Raw genomic sequence first — 17,271 nt, 5'->3', positions numbered from 1 at the left:
GCAACCACTGAATGCGAACGTCACAGTTAACGTATTCATGCTTTAGATATTTGTATGTACAATGTTATTTTGCAAGAAAGAAAAACAAAGGCTTTCATGCCATTGGCCATACTAAAAGATCATTTGTGAACTCCTTAAAATGTTGTTGGGAACACCAAACATGTTGTTATAAAGCTCCAGAAATGTTGCGCAAACTGTCATGTTTCGCAGACACCACTGTTCGCAACAAAGTTCTTGTCCTGCTTATGAACTTTCAGCGTTTGTTGACATAAAAGCGACAAGAAATGAGCTAGGGTGTGTTATGTGGATATTTTAATCACTCCACAACGAATTAGGCGAGCTGCTTCAAAAGCTACAGCAATATGGAAATAAACATTGCATTACTGAGGAATATATTTGTACCCATCTCGTTTGAAGAACATGCCCAAATAATCTTATAAGTGCCTTAATTTTTATTGAGAGCTACTGTTGATTGGGGGCGTACTCGGAATGAGTTATATTTGCGCAAACCAACAAACTTGTCTCAACGCAGCACGGAATTGGCTCACAAAGGCTGTACAGAAACAAGCGAGTTTAGGAAGAAATCCTGTGTGACTCGACTCAAAATTATCGCTTTCCGTCAACTTATGTTTAGTGCTGCTATATTACTTTGATCGCTGGAATTTATTTGCCTAAATTTTCCTCCAACGTAGCCCGAACTTGCATCGTTCACACTCAAGCACAGGCGGTGTCTTCCTTCATTCTATATTTAATAAACTAAGGCTTACTTAAATCGAACCCTCCTGCGGTCTTGTTCGTTTTGCGACCGCTAGGCGGCCATTCACCACAATTTGACAGAGCGGTCTTTGAGCCATGCAATTTGAGGGCACGTACCCCTGGCAAACATTCAGAATGTAGCTAATTTAACAGCAAGCTTACGCCCAGGACAGAGAGATACGTTGACATAGATATATAGAAAAGCTGGGAAGTCGGTCTGAATCAAAGCTCAGGAGCTCTTATATATAGATATGTGGGAAGGTAAAACTTGTTTTTCCTGCAACCATTCCACTGGTCTTGACGAGTTCTGTCTTTTTGGAAAGATTGGATGCGCTTTGTAGACGACCACAAGGAAGAAGACGGGACAGGCGCAAAGTAACAACTGTCCGCGCCTGTCCCGTCTTCTTCCTCGTGATCGTCTACAAAGCGCATCCAATCTTTCCAAATACAATGAACCAACTTGCCCAACAACGCATTCTGCTAAACTAGAGTTCTTTCTTGTTTTGCATTGAAAATGATAGTTAGTCTGCCGGCTACTTGGAGCATACTTTTCTTAAGCCATCACTTTTCCGCAAAAAGGATTGCAAACCGCAAAAATAGCAGCTAAAAAAATCATGTCAACAACTTTGTAATTCTGCAATAAAAACAATATCACACTTCAATAAACAACGCCTATTGATGCACCTAAGGCGAACAAAATTGACGTCTTATGCAGTGCTCGGAAATGTGCCATTAATTTGTGAGTATAAATTTTGCAAAATACTCGTAAGCATTGTACAGTTTCAAGTAAACTGTAAAGTTATCGCATTTGTCCGCTTTAGACACTCTGAGGAATGCAGTTTGCAGAAGCGTGTTAGCTATTATTGGTGCTGACTTTCGAATTTGTAAACTTTCCAGTAGAACATTTCTGAAAATTGCAAATTTTCGACCATTTGCATTAAATCTTCGACGCGCTAAAACAGCATTCTCATTCTTAGAGCCGGCAGAATTCAACTTCCTCTTTTAAATGCAACAAACTTCATTCGAATTAGTTGAGCAATTGTGTCGCGAAAGCATTTGTGTTTTTCATTGTATTTCAATAGAGAAATCGCAGATATCCCGATGGCCCCAACATAATATTTCCTTTTAAATTCTACACCGGGTTGGTTCCTTGCAGCCATGTCTTCGCGGGTGGTCTATTTGCATCGTTCTTTGACTTCTTTGCATCTTTGACTTCGCTTTGGTTTTCGTCTGCTCATTGTACGCCTTTTTGTTATGTGTGTTGACGCGCTCGGTGGCGTTGGCGCAGTTTCTTGACGTACATATAGGCATTTTCTGGCTAAGTGCACGAAAGGAGACAGGCCTGACTGCATGAATGGTTGCCGGAATTGTTCTTATCCTTCATCGTTTTCTTGCTGACTCATTTCGATTTTTCGTTGACGCACTTCTTGAGGTGCTGCTCAGTTTGCGTTTGTGCCACCGCTGACTGTTTCTTTTCCGCGCTTGTCTGGAAACAGCGTTTGATCTTATTTTTTACTTAGTGCAAGACTGCTCAAATCGTGAAGTTGGAACACATGGCCTTGAATGTGGGATTATTAAAGTATCAACCTCCGAAACTCTGTCCAAATCACAGTTACACGTCCAATTCCAACATTAAGTTTTCTGATCGCGCGACGTCAGAGTGCAGAGTTATAGTCTTGCTCATTATCTGGGTACAGAGACTGTTCCTCGTATTGCTTGCTCGTACTTCTCCCCTAAGCCTTAGGAATTGCGGCAAACTTCCTGCCCATTTCTTACGAAATTTAAAGTGAATACTCCTGGTTAGATATAACTTATGTTTTCTTTTACCCTTCAAATGTGCCTTACATCTAGTTCTATACCTTACTGCTTTTAGTTGTAAAGACCGCACAGCGAAGCTAGGGATACACACAGACTAAATCGCTTTGCAAAGTTTTGTCCGCATTCGTTAGCATGCAACTATTCTGCGTCCGAACGACTGTTGGCGCAGGTAACGTATTGCTCAGAGAAGTCGCCAGTCGATGTGTGAGTGCCATAGAGTGTTATCTTGATGCAGACACGCTATAGTCCCAACGATATTCGAACAATTAGACGCCTTGACGAAAACAGGTCCCCATGACGAAACGTTTCCTTCAGCGACGTTCCTTGTCTTACCACTTTTCATCACTTCCTGTCAACTTCTGTTTTCTTTGAGACAAGAGAAGGGGTTCACATGTATGTGATGACGTGCAGTGAACTAACTCGCATGTTGGAGCCAGCGTTTCGACAAGCAAACTCGTCTCTGTGGCGTTGTTGCCTTGACGAAGGCGAACCCAATTGTCGAAGCTTTGACTCCAAGCTGAGGATTTTTCTTGTTCGCGGTCACTGCTAGTAGCGACGAGAGTTTGTCGGAGGCTGTCCTTGAGCGCTAGAGAGCAGCTATTGTACGTCCTCTAAGGCTGCAGTCAAACCCAGCCTTTCGCACTTGTTAGTGAAACGTCCAGCTCCCACTGGTGCCGGGTTGTAAAGACGGCACGTCAGATTATGCCGCACATACGCTCATCACAGTTTCAATAGATGACACCACTGATCGTACTGCGGCGACTTCACGTTGCGCGCGCGAACATCGGAAGCGCTAGAAACAACAAGCATGTGACTTGCCTTTAACAAATGCGGTCACTTTGCAGCGCTTACTCATGAACTCAACTGACGTTTTCCGCTTATGTCCACAAGGCATGTCTAAATTCAAACAGTGTTCATTGCAAAGAAAGGCTAGGGAAAACGCAAGGGCGAGTTGCCGTTCACAGTTATGACGTGTATACGTCAAGCTAAAGAAGCTTCCTTCAAAGTGCCCGACCTAAAACTTTCCTTGCCATTGTGAACATGACCATATTGAACTTCTGCCTACGCCTCTCTGTACCTATCTCTCGCTTCCCCATTCCCCTTCCCACCTACGTCCAGTTTACCTTCCGGCCTTTCCTATATTACCTGCCTCTCTCTCTACTTTGCTAATACATTGAATACTTAAGGGTTCGTCGCTTGAAAACTTCCACCCTTCAAGCCTTCGTTGTGTCAATGAATATAAGGCACAGCCTAACGTAGAAATAGCAGAAAAAAGAAAACGATGTCCTGACTCCTGCATCTCGTTGTATCTCGTTGTCGTTTTTTCTCACTCCCAGCCATAATAACTATTTTTTTGTCGTTGTTCTTCATGGCTCTTATCGCCCTCTTCAGCATGTCAAGCGGTGCTGAAGTGGGCACTTTGAGCCAGGGCCGGAAATACTCACACGCCGCTCGAAATAACAGGCATATCGGACTCTTGTTTGCCGCCAACCCCCTTTGCACTGCAGTCGTCAATATTGACTCAGGCTCGTCCCGCTACCGCGATGGATCTGTCTTGGGTGGCTGAACTGGCGGCTCGTAAACAATGTCGTCTTTATATACTCAGGAAATTGCTACGCTTGCGCCAAGCGGCTCGAAAATACTAATCCGCTGGCTCAGAGAATGGGCAAAGAAGCGTCAACGGTGCACAACAGGGTTCAGAATAAATTACCCGCCGCTCTTGCTGGAGGGCTGTGAGCATGTGGTGTTTAGTACAGGAGGCCTAGGGTTGGATCCCAGAGCATGTCGGGTGAATGAGACGGGGGTTCTATAGCGTACGTGCACTGTAATTTCGGTGCTCACTCTATAATGCCAAATGGTCAATGAAGAAAGCACATTTACAGATTGTGTAAGAGCAGTTTTGGAACTTTATAATTCCCGATTGATCCAATCAATCAATCAATTAATTAATTAATTAATCAGTTAATCAATCAATACTGATATCCTTACGAGGAATTTGCAATATTCACTGTTCAGCACTTGTTCCTCGCAGACGCCGGTTACAACTCTGAAAAAAGCCCGCCGTAGCCTAAGTACGCTTCGAAAATCATGGCTAGAAGATGGTGCTTCTGTTCTTGTTGTGAAGATAGGAAATCCTATAAGCAATGTCGCTTGTCTTGTATCTACTACCCTGTCCTTTCGAAAGTATGCGCTTGTTAAACCTACAAATGCAAACCAACTATCCGAGGCCTGTAGATGTCGCTTCCAGAGGATGGGCCCAAATTCTTCATTTTAATAAATCGAAGCTTTCTATGGCTCACTGATTCGTCCGTGAGCGCCGAAAACGCACTGCAGGAAAGTCAACTTATACATCTCCGTAGAACACTACAGTTTACATTAGCAGTACCGCGCCAGCGTCGACTGGCCGGCCGGTCAGTGCCTGATAACGGCGCGAAGCGACGAACTCAGCAAGAGTAGCGCATGCGCTGAACGACGTCACCTGCATGAACTACTGCCCATTGCAAGTGGTTGCAGGCCTCCTATTATTCGTAACAGAGCAGCTCAAGTTCACTATACGGTACTTTCGTCGGATCTATTATCAAGAGCCAGAAAATGATCAGCGGTGCTTTTTCTTCTTTTGCGACAGTAATTATATTGTTACGTGTAGAAAGACACAGACACAGATGACGTCGTCGAGGTAGCAGAGACAAGTGGACCATTCGAAACCACGGAGCAAGGAGTCCATCATACGCTCAAAGGTGGCAGGGGCGTTGCATAATCCAAACGGCATTACTTTAAATTGGTATAGGCCATCAGGTGTGATGAACGCGGTTTTAGAGCGCAGCTCTTTGGCGTCCGTTCCTGGGTTTCGCGTCGGCGTCGTCGTCGGCCTCGTAACCAGCTCCGCCCCCCTTTCATCCCCCCAGCGCTAGCAGCGACCGACTGATACCGCTGGATGCCGCTGACGCCGCTAGAGAGTCAAGATAACGTGACTGCATAGAACACCGTCGACGCCATGCAGATAGAGGAGGAAAGGGTCCCCCCCCCCCTGTTCTTGTGTGGCGAATAGGGTGCTCTTCAGTTGCCGACGCGCCGGTTATTCGTTGTCCCTGAAACCAACTCCGCAGCTGGGGTTGACTCACTATCGGCGTCAGCGGCATCAGTCAGTCGCTGCTATCTCTTCCCTCCTCCCTTTATCGTGTTGTCCGCTTGCTGCGCGCGCTTCTGCCCCCATCGTTTGCCGCTGGGTGTACACGCCGCCCCCCTCCCCCCTCTTCCTGCGAGTCTCCGGTTGTCAAAGCGCCGGCTCGAACTTAATTCCTTTCTTCGCTCCTCCTCCAATGCAACCCCTGTGCGGTGGCAATCAGAGAGCCAGATCGGTGGCGGCGGATCTGTATATGTGCACCGCCCGAGCCGAAATTGCCGCTGCCGTTCGCCCTGTGCGGTGGCAATCAGAGAGCCACATCGGTGGCGGCTTGACATAAAGACAAACAGCGATTTCCTAACACTTATGCGGGAGAACATCCCGTTCCTCTCGCTCGTAACGCGTCCCACGGCTGTGACAACCTCGCGAGGCACTTGTATAGATCTCGTCTTTGAGAATCAAGCATTGGTGTACCAAGTCGAACATATATCAGTCTATTTCTCCGACCACAAAGCTTCCTTCATGACTGTCAAGAACTGTTAGTGGAGTCTTTGTTAAAGGAATACGTGTGAAAAATAAAAAAAAAATTCTGTGATATCGCATACATGTGTTGCTCGATTTCTTTGCCTCAATCTATCAGGTGAAACAGCTTATTTGCTGCGCTCAAATTTCGCATTAGGAAGTAACGTAATCGTCGGCAATTTTTTTTTCTCTGTCCATATCGTCAACAGCAATCTGCCAGTATCCAGAACGAAGATCGATAGAAGAGAAATAGCTGGAACCGTGGAGGCAGTCAAGGGCGTTGTCTATACGTGGGAGCGGGTAGACGTCCTTCTTAGTAATGTTGCTCAGATGGCGGTAGTCTACACAGAAGCGCCACGTGCCATCCTTCTTCTTAACCAACACTACAGGTGACGCCCAGGGACTCGAAGAAGGCTCAATGATGTTTTTGTCTAGCATTTTGTTGACTTCGCTTTGAATTACTCGGCGTTCCGACTCAGAAACTCGATACGCTCGTCGGTGAATAGGAGTAGCATCGCCAGTAAGAATTCGATGCTTGACCGCGAGCGTCTGGCCTAAAGGGTGATCGTTGAAATCAAAAATATCTCTGTAGGACGATAATACTTGGTAAAGGTCTTCAGCCTGCGCAGAAGACAGGTCCGTCGCAACCATTTTCTGTATCTTGGCATCGACGGCCGAGGCTGGCACGATGGGCCTGCTAAGCTCGCAAGAAGTATCGGTTGATAACGCTGCCATGTCATGGTCGCCGAGACAATCAACGTTGGCAAGGCAAATACCTTGCGGTAGTATTTGCTTTGCCAATCCAAATTTAAAGATAGGTATGCGAGTGCGGTTCGCAGTAATAGTAAGTATACTGTGAGGCACGGTAACGTCATACTGTAGTGGAATGTCGGGCAGAGGAGTGACGATGTACTCGCCATCAGGGACTGGTGGGGAAGACAAGAGTTCAATATAGGCTATTGATTTTGGTGGTAGGCGAATAAAGCCGGTGGGGCGTAGGCGGCACTGAGGTGCGTCAGAAGGTTCTGCGAGCTTCGGCAACTCAAGGCGAAGGGTACTGGAAGAGCAGTCAATAAGAGCAGAATGGGCGGAGAGAAAATCGAGGCCGAGAATAAGGTCGTGGGGGCAATGAGCAATTACGGTGAAGAGGAAAGGAGTGTGGCAGCCGGCGATGCTGACACACTGTACACATGCCGATGTACACATGCCGATGATAGGCACAGAACCGCCATCCGCAACGCGGACGACGCGTGCCGACGCTGGGGTGAGGAGCTTGTTCAGTCGTCGTCGGAAGGCAGCACTCATAATAGAAAGATGTGCTCCTGTATCGATGAGTGCCGTGACAGGATAGCCGTCAACGTCAACGTCAAGAAGGTTTCGGTTAGTAGGTAACCTGAGCAGAGGATTTGAGGGCAGGGTCGACAACGCAGCTTCGCCTCCAGAAGCTGCAGTGCCTAGTTTTCCGGCTGGGTCCGGGAGGCGATAGGCGGCGAAGAAAAGCGGCGGTGTTGGGGCGAACGGGACTGACGGCGTCGAGGTGAGGGCGAGCGGCTGTAGCGGAGGTTCGGAGCAGGGTCATCAGCGGCAGTGGGTTCATGGCGGGTGGCATAGGGAACAGAAGGTCCAAAGGTGCGGGAATAAGTGGCGGCGTATGTCCGAGGAGGCGGTGGCCATCGGTTGCGGCAGTGACGAGCGACGTGGCCTATTTGACAGCAGTGGAAGCAGATTGGTCTGACATCAGGGGTACGCCATTCGGACGGGTTGCGGCGAGATGTGGTAGAAAAGGACTGTCGGGGACGAGGAGGGCCGGTAGAGAACTGGGGAACGCTGGGTGTAGATGTCGAACACACGGAGTTCAGACCCATGTTCTTAAATTCCTGCCTGACTACGGCCTGAATCATGGCAATCGTGCGGATCGGGAGGCGTCGTGGAGAAAGTTGGCGAACAGGCGGCCTCGAGCTCGCGGCGAACAATACGGGTGATGTTGTCACAGGTGGTGGCCTGACGCGGTCGACCCTCACATGTCGACGTAGCAGCGGTGTTGGGTAGCTGCGTGATGTGGTGCGTGATACGGCGGCTCGTGGCTTGTTCAAGGCGACGGCATTCTTTAATGATGGCGTCGATTGTCGAGACGTTGCCGAAAACAAGCAAATTGAAAGCGTCGTCGGCTGTGCCTTTTAGAACATGGGACACTTTATCTGATTCAGACATAGCATCGTCAGCTTTACGACATAAGAGCCAAGACGTCGAAGATGTATGAAACGTACGGCTCTGTAGATGTCTGAACACGAGACGCAAGAGCCTTTCTCGTGGCACCCTTGTGGCCAATGGGGTCGCCGAACAGTTCCCGTAGCTTTTCTTTGAAAGTGTCCCAACTGCTTATCTCGTCGTCATGCGTCTGGTACCACATGCGTTGTGTGCCGCTAAGATAAAAGATGACATTGGCGAGCATAATTGTTGGGTCTCACCTGTTATTAGCGCTGGCATGTTCATATAGCTTGATCCATTCGTCAACGTCCTGTCCCTCCAGGCCAGAGAACACACCGGGGTCGCGATGTTGGGCAACCGTGACGATTGGAGCAGTCGAACCAGCCGAAGCCGTTCTCGCGGCGGGCTCGTCACCGGGAGGCATGGTGACAAGCTCGATGTACCGACCACTCCGGAGTTCCCTGGCGAGGACGGGGATCGCTGACCTCCACGTGTAGAAAGACACAGACGAAAGAGGCTATTTACAGGCTATTTACACTGGACTGGAGCCAGAACGCCAGGCCGACATTCACTAGCGCCAAGGGCACAGACCCACTTCGTCGCCGTTCTCGCGGCGGCTCGTCTCTCGGGTATCTACCGATAATATCGTAATAATATGGACACTCCAAGCGCATTTCTGCCGTCGCCGTCGCCGTGATGTTCCCTATAAAGACCAAACACGATAACATCGTCGCCGCACGCTGTATGCGCGAGTGAAAGCTTGCGAGCATCAGCCGACAATCGCGGCTCAGTCTCGCGCGCACGAGGGAGGAAGGCGCACCCTCTTCAGTCGCGCGCGAGGCATGGGGGGGGAGGTGAGGGAGGAGGGGGGTTGGCGTCCTACTTCGGCGGCTGCTACTTCGACGAGGCCGCGTGGGCGTCGTATCTTGAAAGCGATCTGCAATGTTGGCAAAGTGCGCCTAGTGCCGGTAGCTTTGTGCTGTCGATGTTTCGTTCGTGTTGAAGCCAGAGGCAGCACGCAGGTCAATTCACTCGCTTCTGCTGCCGCGATTCCTCGCTGCAGAGTTCTAACAGCGAGTTTCCACGGTCATCGAGCGAGGTGTGTTTATGTTTACCTGTGTGAGCGCGACACCGTGCTTGTTACTTTAGTTAGTAAACAAATGTTTAGAAGTTCATAGGGCCAATAAATCCACCATCCTTACTTCGTATAGCTGTCTACTAAACGGCTGTCGTAATAGATACTTTGCATTTCGTGCGAACCGGCGACTTTTTTAAATTGTACAACGGTTAGGAAACTGGACAATGCTCCTTATCTATCGCTTATGGAAGATGCGTTCAGATCCTTCCAAGTTTCTCTTTTGGCTCAGCTATAGATGATGAGAAAGAGTGTGAGGAAATGTTGATAAATAAATAAATAAATAAATAAATAAATAAATAAATAAATAAATAAATAAATAAATAAATAAAAGACAACACCTACGGTACTTCCGGCGATGTACCTACAATAGGTGAATTGTATTGCTTCTCTACATGTGTACGAGGCTGACTCCATTTTATTAACGAACGTCCTGGAGGCAGCTAAGCATGACGCTTGTGGCTGTCGCGTAGCCGATCGTCTTCGGCTTCGGAGCAGCGTCTTCGGCGCATTTTAATGAACGTGGTTTCATTCATTAATTCAGGTGTACGAGCAAGCGGCCGTATATGACTTTCGGGTGGGCATCAGATCATGTCCCGGGCACCGTCTAAACTCCGTAATTGACGACTACTCTGCAATGGCTTGCGAAGGCAGCAACGCTTGCACCATTTGGCATTGAAAAGCATCGCTGAACTCGTATTATTTATAGCAGAGCGAGCCAAGTTCACTGGCCGTCGTATGCAGTACGCGTTTTCGTCGGGTTCATAGAAGGGAGACAGCGCTTAAGCGGGGCGGAAAAAACACACGCGCGCAAAGAAAGAGAGACCTACAGATCAACATAGCTGCCTCCCACACCTGGCCATTTTCCTCCGCTGCTATTTCCAACGACGACAGCTGCAGCTATCAGCCACTCGCTACACACGCTTCGCACGCGCCTCTGGGTCGCCGATAGCGGATAACAGCTGGGATAACGGGAGCCGCTTAGCATTCGGTGCCTGCATACAGCAGAGAGTTCTAGCCAGTTCGTGTATAACCGGAATACCGAAATACCGAATACATAGACTGCATGCTGCTGCTGATTTCTACTGGCATACACTGTGAAACTGGTAGGAGGCCCATAGCCACCTAGGCTGCTTGAGCTAATCAGTACGATATACGTGCAGAACAGTCTGGCATTTCGCCTATCCCTCCTTCATCTTTTCAGTATTTCTTAAAATCTCTGTATCTATAATATTGTGCGGCTGTCTACGCCTGTAACGATTCTCTAAGTCATCAGTATCTTGAAGCGAAGTTAAAACTGCGAGAGAAAACGAGGACAAGCGAAAGGAACACACAACACGAGCGCTCGTGGTGTGCTGTGCCTTCATATCGCTTGTCCTCGTTTTTTCGCACAGATTTAACATCCCTTCAACTATGAACCGACTAGCCCCCAGGAACGTCCTACTAAAATGTCAATATCTTCGCTGCTTTTTTCTTTTTAATCAACCAATATACTCTAAACGTCTTTTGCTTCCCTCCACTTCTGACAAGGTAGTTCTTCCATCCGCTTGAATACCAGCGCTTCTGGAAGGTGCACGTTTCTTACGGGCCTTGCTGGGAGGATATCTTGGCATTCCATTACGATGTGCCGACTCACTGCAGCAGAACGTGCCTCATCTTGTGGCGAATGTCCTCTCCGGCATGTTTTTGTTTTGGTTTTTGTGCTCAGGCCGCCACCTCGGGCCTCGAATAACAAGGCACGGCACTTCGCATTATCGTACAGCAGCGACGGAACGGGGCGACCAGACCAGGCGATCCCCCGCCGCGCTATATTTTGTCACGTTTATTTCCTGTTTTCGCCCTGCTGTTCAGTTGCGCCGTGCAAACGCAGCCCCGCATGCCCTCTTCTGTTTGTCCTTCTGAACTGATTAACTGTTAGGATATATATATATATATATATATATATATATATATATATATATATATATATATAAACGAGAAAGAAGGGAATTAACCGAGGGGTTTGCTATAAATTAGTGTAAATGAAAGTGGATGGAAAAACAACTTGCCGCAGGTGGGAACCGAACCCCCAACCTTCGCATTTCGCGTGCGATGCTCTACTGTTTGTTGGCTTCTTAGGATATGACTAATCTAGCTATTATATATATATATATATATATGTGTGTGTGTGTGTGTGTGTGTGTGTGTCGGGCGCGGATTGTGCAGGATGAATTGGCAAGCATTGTCAGCGCCATCGCTGCAGTCGTCACAGCTACCAAAGCTGTGAGTTCAGCACCGTTGAAGCGATGATAGCTGTCAACTTACACAACACACCATCGCTTCATTGGTGCTGAACTCACGGCTTTGGTAGCTGTGACGACTGCTGCCACGGCGCTGACAATGCTAGCCGATTCATCCTGCAAAATGCGCGCCTGCCTTGGGACAGTGGAAGCACGTGGGAGAGCTATGCGTCATTTGGTTTGCGCCGGGCAACTGGACGTAGAGCGCGCACACGCGGGAAAGAAGAACGCGAATAACGGCATAGGCCTGCTGCAGTGCTGGCGAAAAAAAAAAACAGACGATAGAGGGGGAGAGAGCTAGCTTTCTTTTGTGTTTTGATTTCTTCATCCACCGCACATGTTCCTCCGAGTAGGCGGGGCAAGGGGAGACGCGTCAGAGGCTACGTGAGCGCCTCACGTGACCAGTGTGCTTGCAGACGCACAAAACACACCTTCTCTCTTCAGCTGACGCCGGTGACGGTGCCGCTTTCTACTTGCGTACGTGCATTCGGTGGCTTTTTGTCGCCGCGAATGCCTGCTAGATTTAGTGTGACGCTCTTTGTTGTGATGCTCGGGAAAAAGTGCAACGTCGCAAGGAGTTTCGTTCGTTAAAGTGGGACGAACCTCAAGGAACGTTGGGCGGACTCATCTGAACGTCACGTTGGATACTACACTGTGTGTATAGTGCTCTAAACTACTGTGCTTACCGCCGGCAATAACCTTAGGCGCCAACCGGACGTTTGGCAGCGCGGCGAAGCTTCGTAACCTACCTCCAGGCGGTTCGTACGTATGACGCCGACTTGGATGTACTAATGTAGCCTATTCTGTTCGAGCGATCGATGCATACATAAAACGTTCACAGCAGCAAAATTATTTTGACCTCTATTTGAAACACAACACGTTCACGTGGACTTCAATTTGAAGAACTGTTTCAGCAGCTTCACTTTTTTGTAAGCTCAATTACCCTTTCCCCCACCACCAATGTGGGGTAGCAAACCGAGTGCTCATCTGGTTGACCTCCCTGCCTTTCCTGTTCTTGCTCTCTCTCTGTCTTGCTCTTTGATTTTGGAAACATGGCGACTACTATGAAAGCTATGAATTTAAAAGAAGATTAAAAAAACAAAAGAAAGCTGATGCCACATATTGAACGATGTTGGTAGGCGTAATAAGTATGTATTATTAATCAAAGTCAGAGTAGATTATGTTATTATACATAGCAGAGAATGATGTAGGCTGGCCAGCTATGCGAGTGACCCAAAGTTGATAACCGATGGTCCATCAGTGTAGTAAAAAAAGTGCTAAATAAATATAAAACCTCAACCGAAGAGGGAAAATAATTAGGCTGACTCGTGAAATATAGAAATTCGGGGTTATTAGGTGGCTTACGAAAGATGGGGGCAGTTAGATCTCTTGGATGGGTGTTTTTCTTGCAGTAAGATATATCGGGCCGATGCTAACGACCTAAGGAGATTAATTCGTGGATCAAGTAGTCAATGGAATGGTGCATTGGTTGCCACTGGTGAAATATTTGAATTAAAAAAAAATTCTGAATTACGGAACTCTGATTTCATTAGTCTTTACATAGGTTACAAAAGTAAACACAATAATCGTGCACTTACGAAAATGCAAAAAAATAAATAAAAGAAATCCAGAAGGCACAGTAAATATTCCCTTACGGAAAGATAGATGCACGTATCGCTATATTTTCGCACCTAATACATGTAAATCAGCTTTGCTCATTTTCGTTTTAAAACGATATATAGCAAGGTCAATTTCCAATTACGAAGCCTACTACACTATATTTGTCTAGCATATACCACTCGCTTTGTTAGCAACGCTGCATGAATGAGTGGTTTTCGTTTCCAATTCAGTCGGCTGGTTGCCGTGACGTCACTGTCTGACGCCACGTTCGCGAAGGTCGTTACAGCCGGGTTCCTGTAATTATGCAGTTTCAGGAAGGAGTGACATTTCTGGCCCATATTTATTTTTATTCTCTCCAACTTCACGGTGATCTCGCATTCCTTTGCGAGCTGACACCGTGACAACAGCTGCGTGCGCTTGCACAATGGTTGGGTTCGTGCGTCATTTCTGCGACGTCACACTGATGTTCATCCTATTTGCTTCTACTGCTTAGCACTGCTATTAAATCCCAGAGATGTAAAGTTCAACGTTCGTGAAGTGAAAAAAAGAAAATTCCCCAGGTATTGGTGGTGGTGGTGTTGCAGAAGGCGGGGTTAGCCTGGCGTACATAGCCGGCAATTGTTCCACCCGAGCCTCATCTGAATTGAGATGAGGGCTGTGTTATCGGGTGTTGATGAGCCCTGTGCCTCGCATAAAGGCAATCAGCAGTCGTTGCACTCTCTTCCTGATAGCCGCGGGCCCTCCTGGGAAAACAACGTCTTCAAAGGTTCCGCGCGAAAGACCATTCTTTTGCAGGCTGTCGGCCATCGCTTTTCTTTCTGTGTTGAACCGCGGGCATAGCCAGATGAAATGTTCAGTGCCGCCAATATCACCACAGCAGGCACTGCGCGGGGAAGCGCATCGTCCAGTCTTGAATAACCAAGCCAGGGTGTATGCGGAGTCTGGTCCACTTTGCTTCTTGCAGTAAACGCAGCGGTGGCTAGGAAAGCGCGAAATTTTAGAGGAGATGCAGTTCTGCTCCTTTTTTGCCGCGGCAATACTTAAACGCTCGAAGCTGTGTTTGCTTTGTCCATCCGTCTGTCCATCGCGTTACTATCATCGCGTTTGTCCATCGCGTCCATCGTCAATAGCGTCGCCTCCAGCGCTGTCGTGACGGTGTCGAATCGTCGTCAGGCCACCAGTCATTGAACTCCTACCCCCTGAAGCAACGTATAGTTGTTTCTAACACACACACACACACACGCACACACACACACACACACACACACACACACACACACACACACACACACACACACACACACACACGCACACGCACACACGCACGCGCACACACACACACACACACACACACACACACACACACACGCACGCACGCACGCACGAACACGCACGCACGCACGCACGCACGCACACACGCACGCACGCACGCACACACACACACACACACACACACACACACACACACACACACACACACACACACACACACACACACACACACACACACACACACACACACACACACACACACACACACCTATATTTGCTCTGACCTATATTTCTAACCCGCCAGAAAAGAATAGCTTCCTGTGTGGCCATGTGCACTCTGCATTCCGTGCACCACGTTGCAAGGTCACCGACACTCTTGACAATTTGCTTTGCAAACGAACTGTTGCGTGCTATAGTAAAACGACCTTTAACTTTACCATTTTTGGCCTACCTTCAACATCGTTTGCCTCTTCTCTGAATAGCAAGAGCTCGGGTATGAACACAGAATAGGCTGGAATACATAAAAACGAACTGCTACTATAGTATAAAAAATAACTCGTACTTAACGGCTATTCACTTCGTACTATCGAACTCTATGTATGTATGTATGTATGTATGTATGTATGTATGTATGTATGTATGTATGTATGTATGTATGTATGTATGTATGTATGTATGTATGTATGTATGTATGTATGTATGTATGTATGTATGTATGTATGTATGTATGTATGTATGTATGTATGTATGTATGTATGTATGTATGTATGTATGTATGTATGTATGTATGTATGTATGTATGTATGTAGGCAGGGAGGTTAAGTAGAGTTTGTCCAGTTTGCTACCCAACACGAGGGGGGGAGCGAAAGAAAGAGAGAAGGCACGAGCCTTGATCGCACTTTCACATGCACTAAGCCAGGCGCAGCGTAACTAAAGTCGGGCATTCAAATCTGTCACCTTCAGCTACTGTAGAAGAGCTCGATTGGATTTCTGGGCTGATGAGCTGTGAGTCCAGGTTCTCAAGACCTTTGCTTCTGTAAATGGGTTATCGTCCAGTCTATCCAAGGCACACTGGGGTGTCTGGCGTTGCTTATTGAGGCGAGAACAGTGACAAAGAAGTTTATCCATGGTCTTCCCGCACTTGCAGTTAGCGCACAAATGTGAGTCCACCATTTCAATGGGATAGTTTTAAGAAGCGGTTTTAAAAAGGACACAGTTTTAGAAAGCTCAGCCACTCATATCACCATTTATGTACGCACAGCGGTGCTTTAAAGGCAGTGGTCTAAACGAGTGGCCACAGCTTCTCACACAGCTTCTTTCTGCTCTCTTCCACAGTTGAATGACAACCAGGTGGAACGGCTGGAGGTGACCGGCAGACTCCGAGGGCCTCACGTGCGGGTGCTAGACTACAGCTGGACACAGATTAAGACAAGGCCGACGAAGATGAACTTATCCTGACCCCCGCCGGGCCCCATTGGAGGGAAAAGAAGAACTTCATAGCGAGAACGCTGGCGTCAAAAGCCGGAACGGCCAAGCCGCGATCCGCGGAGAGCGCGCCTCCGCCGCTGCCGAGCGCCGCTGCCGCAGTCGACCCGATGGCCACGCTGCAGCTGGAGCAGCTGTTCCGCGCGTGTGACACTCGGGGCACGGGATACCTGGACCGCGAGGAGCTGCGCAAGCTGTGCCACCGGTTCAGCATCAGCAGCCAGGACGCCGACGCCATATTCGAGGACCTCGACCACGACGACGACGGACGGATAGACTTCCACGACTTCGAGAAGGGCTTCCGGGACTTCCTAACCCAGCTTCCGGGAGGCGACACGCCGCCGGAATCGGAAACGGCAGACGATGCTGCCGCCGGCGGGTCCTCCGGTGCCAACGCGAGGGCTCCGCGACCCTCGGAACTGCAGAAGGCGTTGCGCAGGGCCTCCACCATCGAGTATCGTCGGGACTCGGTGATCAACGGTGGCGACGAGAATGCGAAGTTGTGGAACACGCAGCGCGCTTGGGGCAACCTGACCACCGAGCTCGCGAAGTCGGGGAACGTCATCAAGTGAGTACTGCGGCCACTGTGATTCTCGAGCACGGTTGCTGAAGAGCGAGTCTAGAAGTGAATATGTTCAGAGAGAGCTAGGGGACGGAAGAACAGTTGTGGCAGACGGGCGCTGTCCAGACGCTGTGCGCAGTAGCTTTAGCGCGAATGTGTACGCAGACTTGAGAATCTGATCGTTTGTTTTACGAGATCTTGGAGTGTAATCAATTCAGTATGCGACCACTATGCTTGAAAATAATTTTTGAAGTGAACCTTAGCACAAAAAAAGGTACGACAGAACAATGGAACAGACTTGCGGCACATGGACTCTTCTCAGCGGTAGTGAAGCAGTCTGTCAAAAACAGTCTAAAGGCCACAGAAGCGGCTAACATCTGCGCTTGAGGATTCGGTGGTCGGCTTTAGCTGCCAGCAAGACAGGAGTCCAGTATGGTAGCATACAAGCGGCGGTAAAAGCGTCACCATTACACCGCTACTTTTACTCATC

The 17,271-nt window shown here is 48.4% G+C and overlaps 1 protein-coding gene across 7 annotated transcripts in view; it reads left to right on the top strand.

Moving 5' to 3' along the window:
* Positions 1-17,271, top strand: part of LOC142560066 (uncharacterized) — a 116,045-nt gene that overhangs the window by 18,541 nt on the left and 80,233 nt on the right. For 2 of the 7 annotated variants that reach the window (XM_075671848.1, XM_075671845.1), the window contains exon 2: positions 16,070-16,787. In XM_075671848.1, coding sequence (XP_075527963.1) covers positions 16,330-16,787 — 458 coding nt within the window. In that variant the 5' untranslated portion in view covers positions 16,070-16,329. Of the gene's footprint in view, positions 1-12,329; positions 12,605-16,069; positions 16,788-17,271 lie in introns of those variants that run through there. The other 5 variants (XM_075671847.1, XM_075671846.1, XM_075671844.1 and 2 more) reach the window with 5 other exon arrangements.

Source organism: Dermacentor variabilis, chromosome 10 (genome assembly GCF_050947875.1).
Source record: "Dermacentor variabilis isolate Ectoservices chromosome 10, ASM5094787v1, whole genome shotgun sequence".
NCBI classification, from domain to species: Eukaryota; Metazoa; Arthropoda; class Arachnida; order Ixodida; family Ixodidae; genus Dermacentor; species Dermacentor variabilis.
This window is presented reverse-complemented; position numbering and strand designations above follow the sequence as displayed.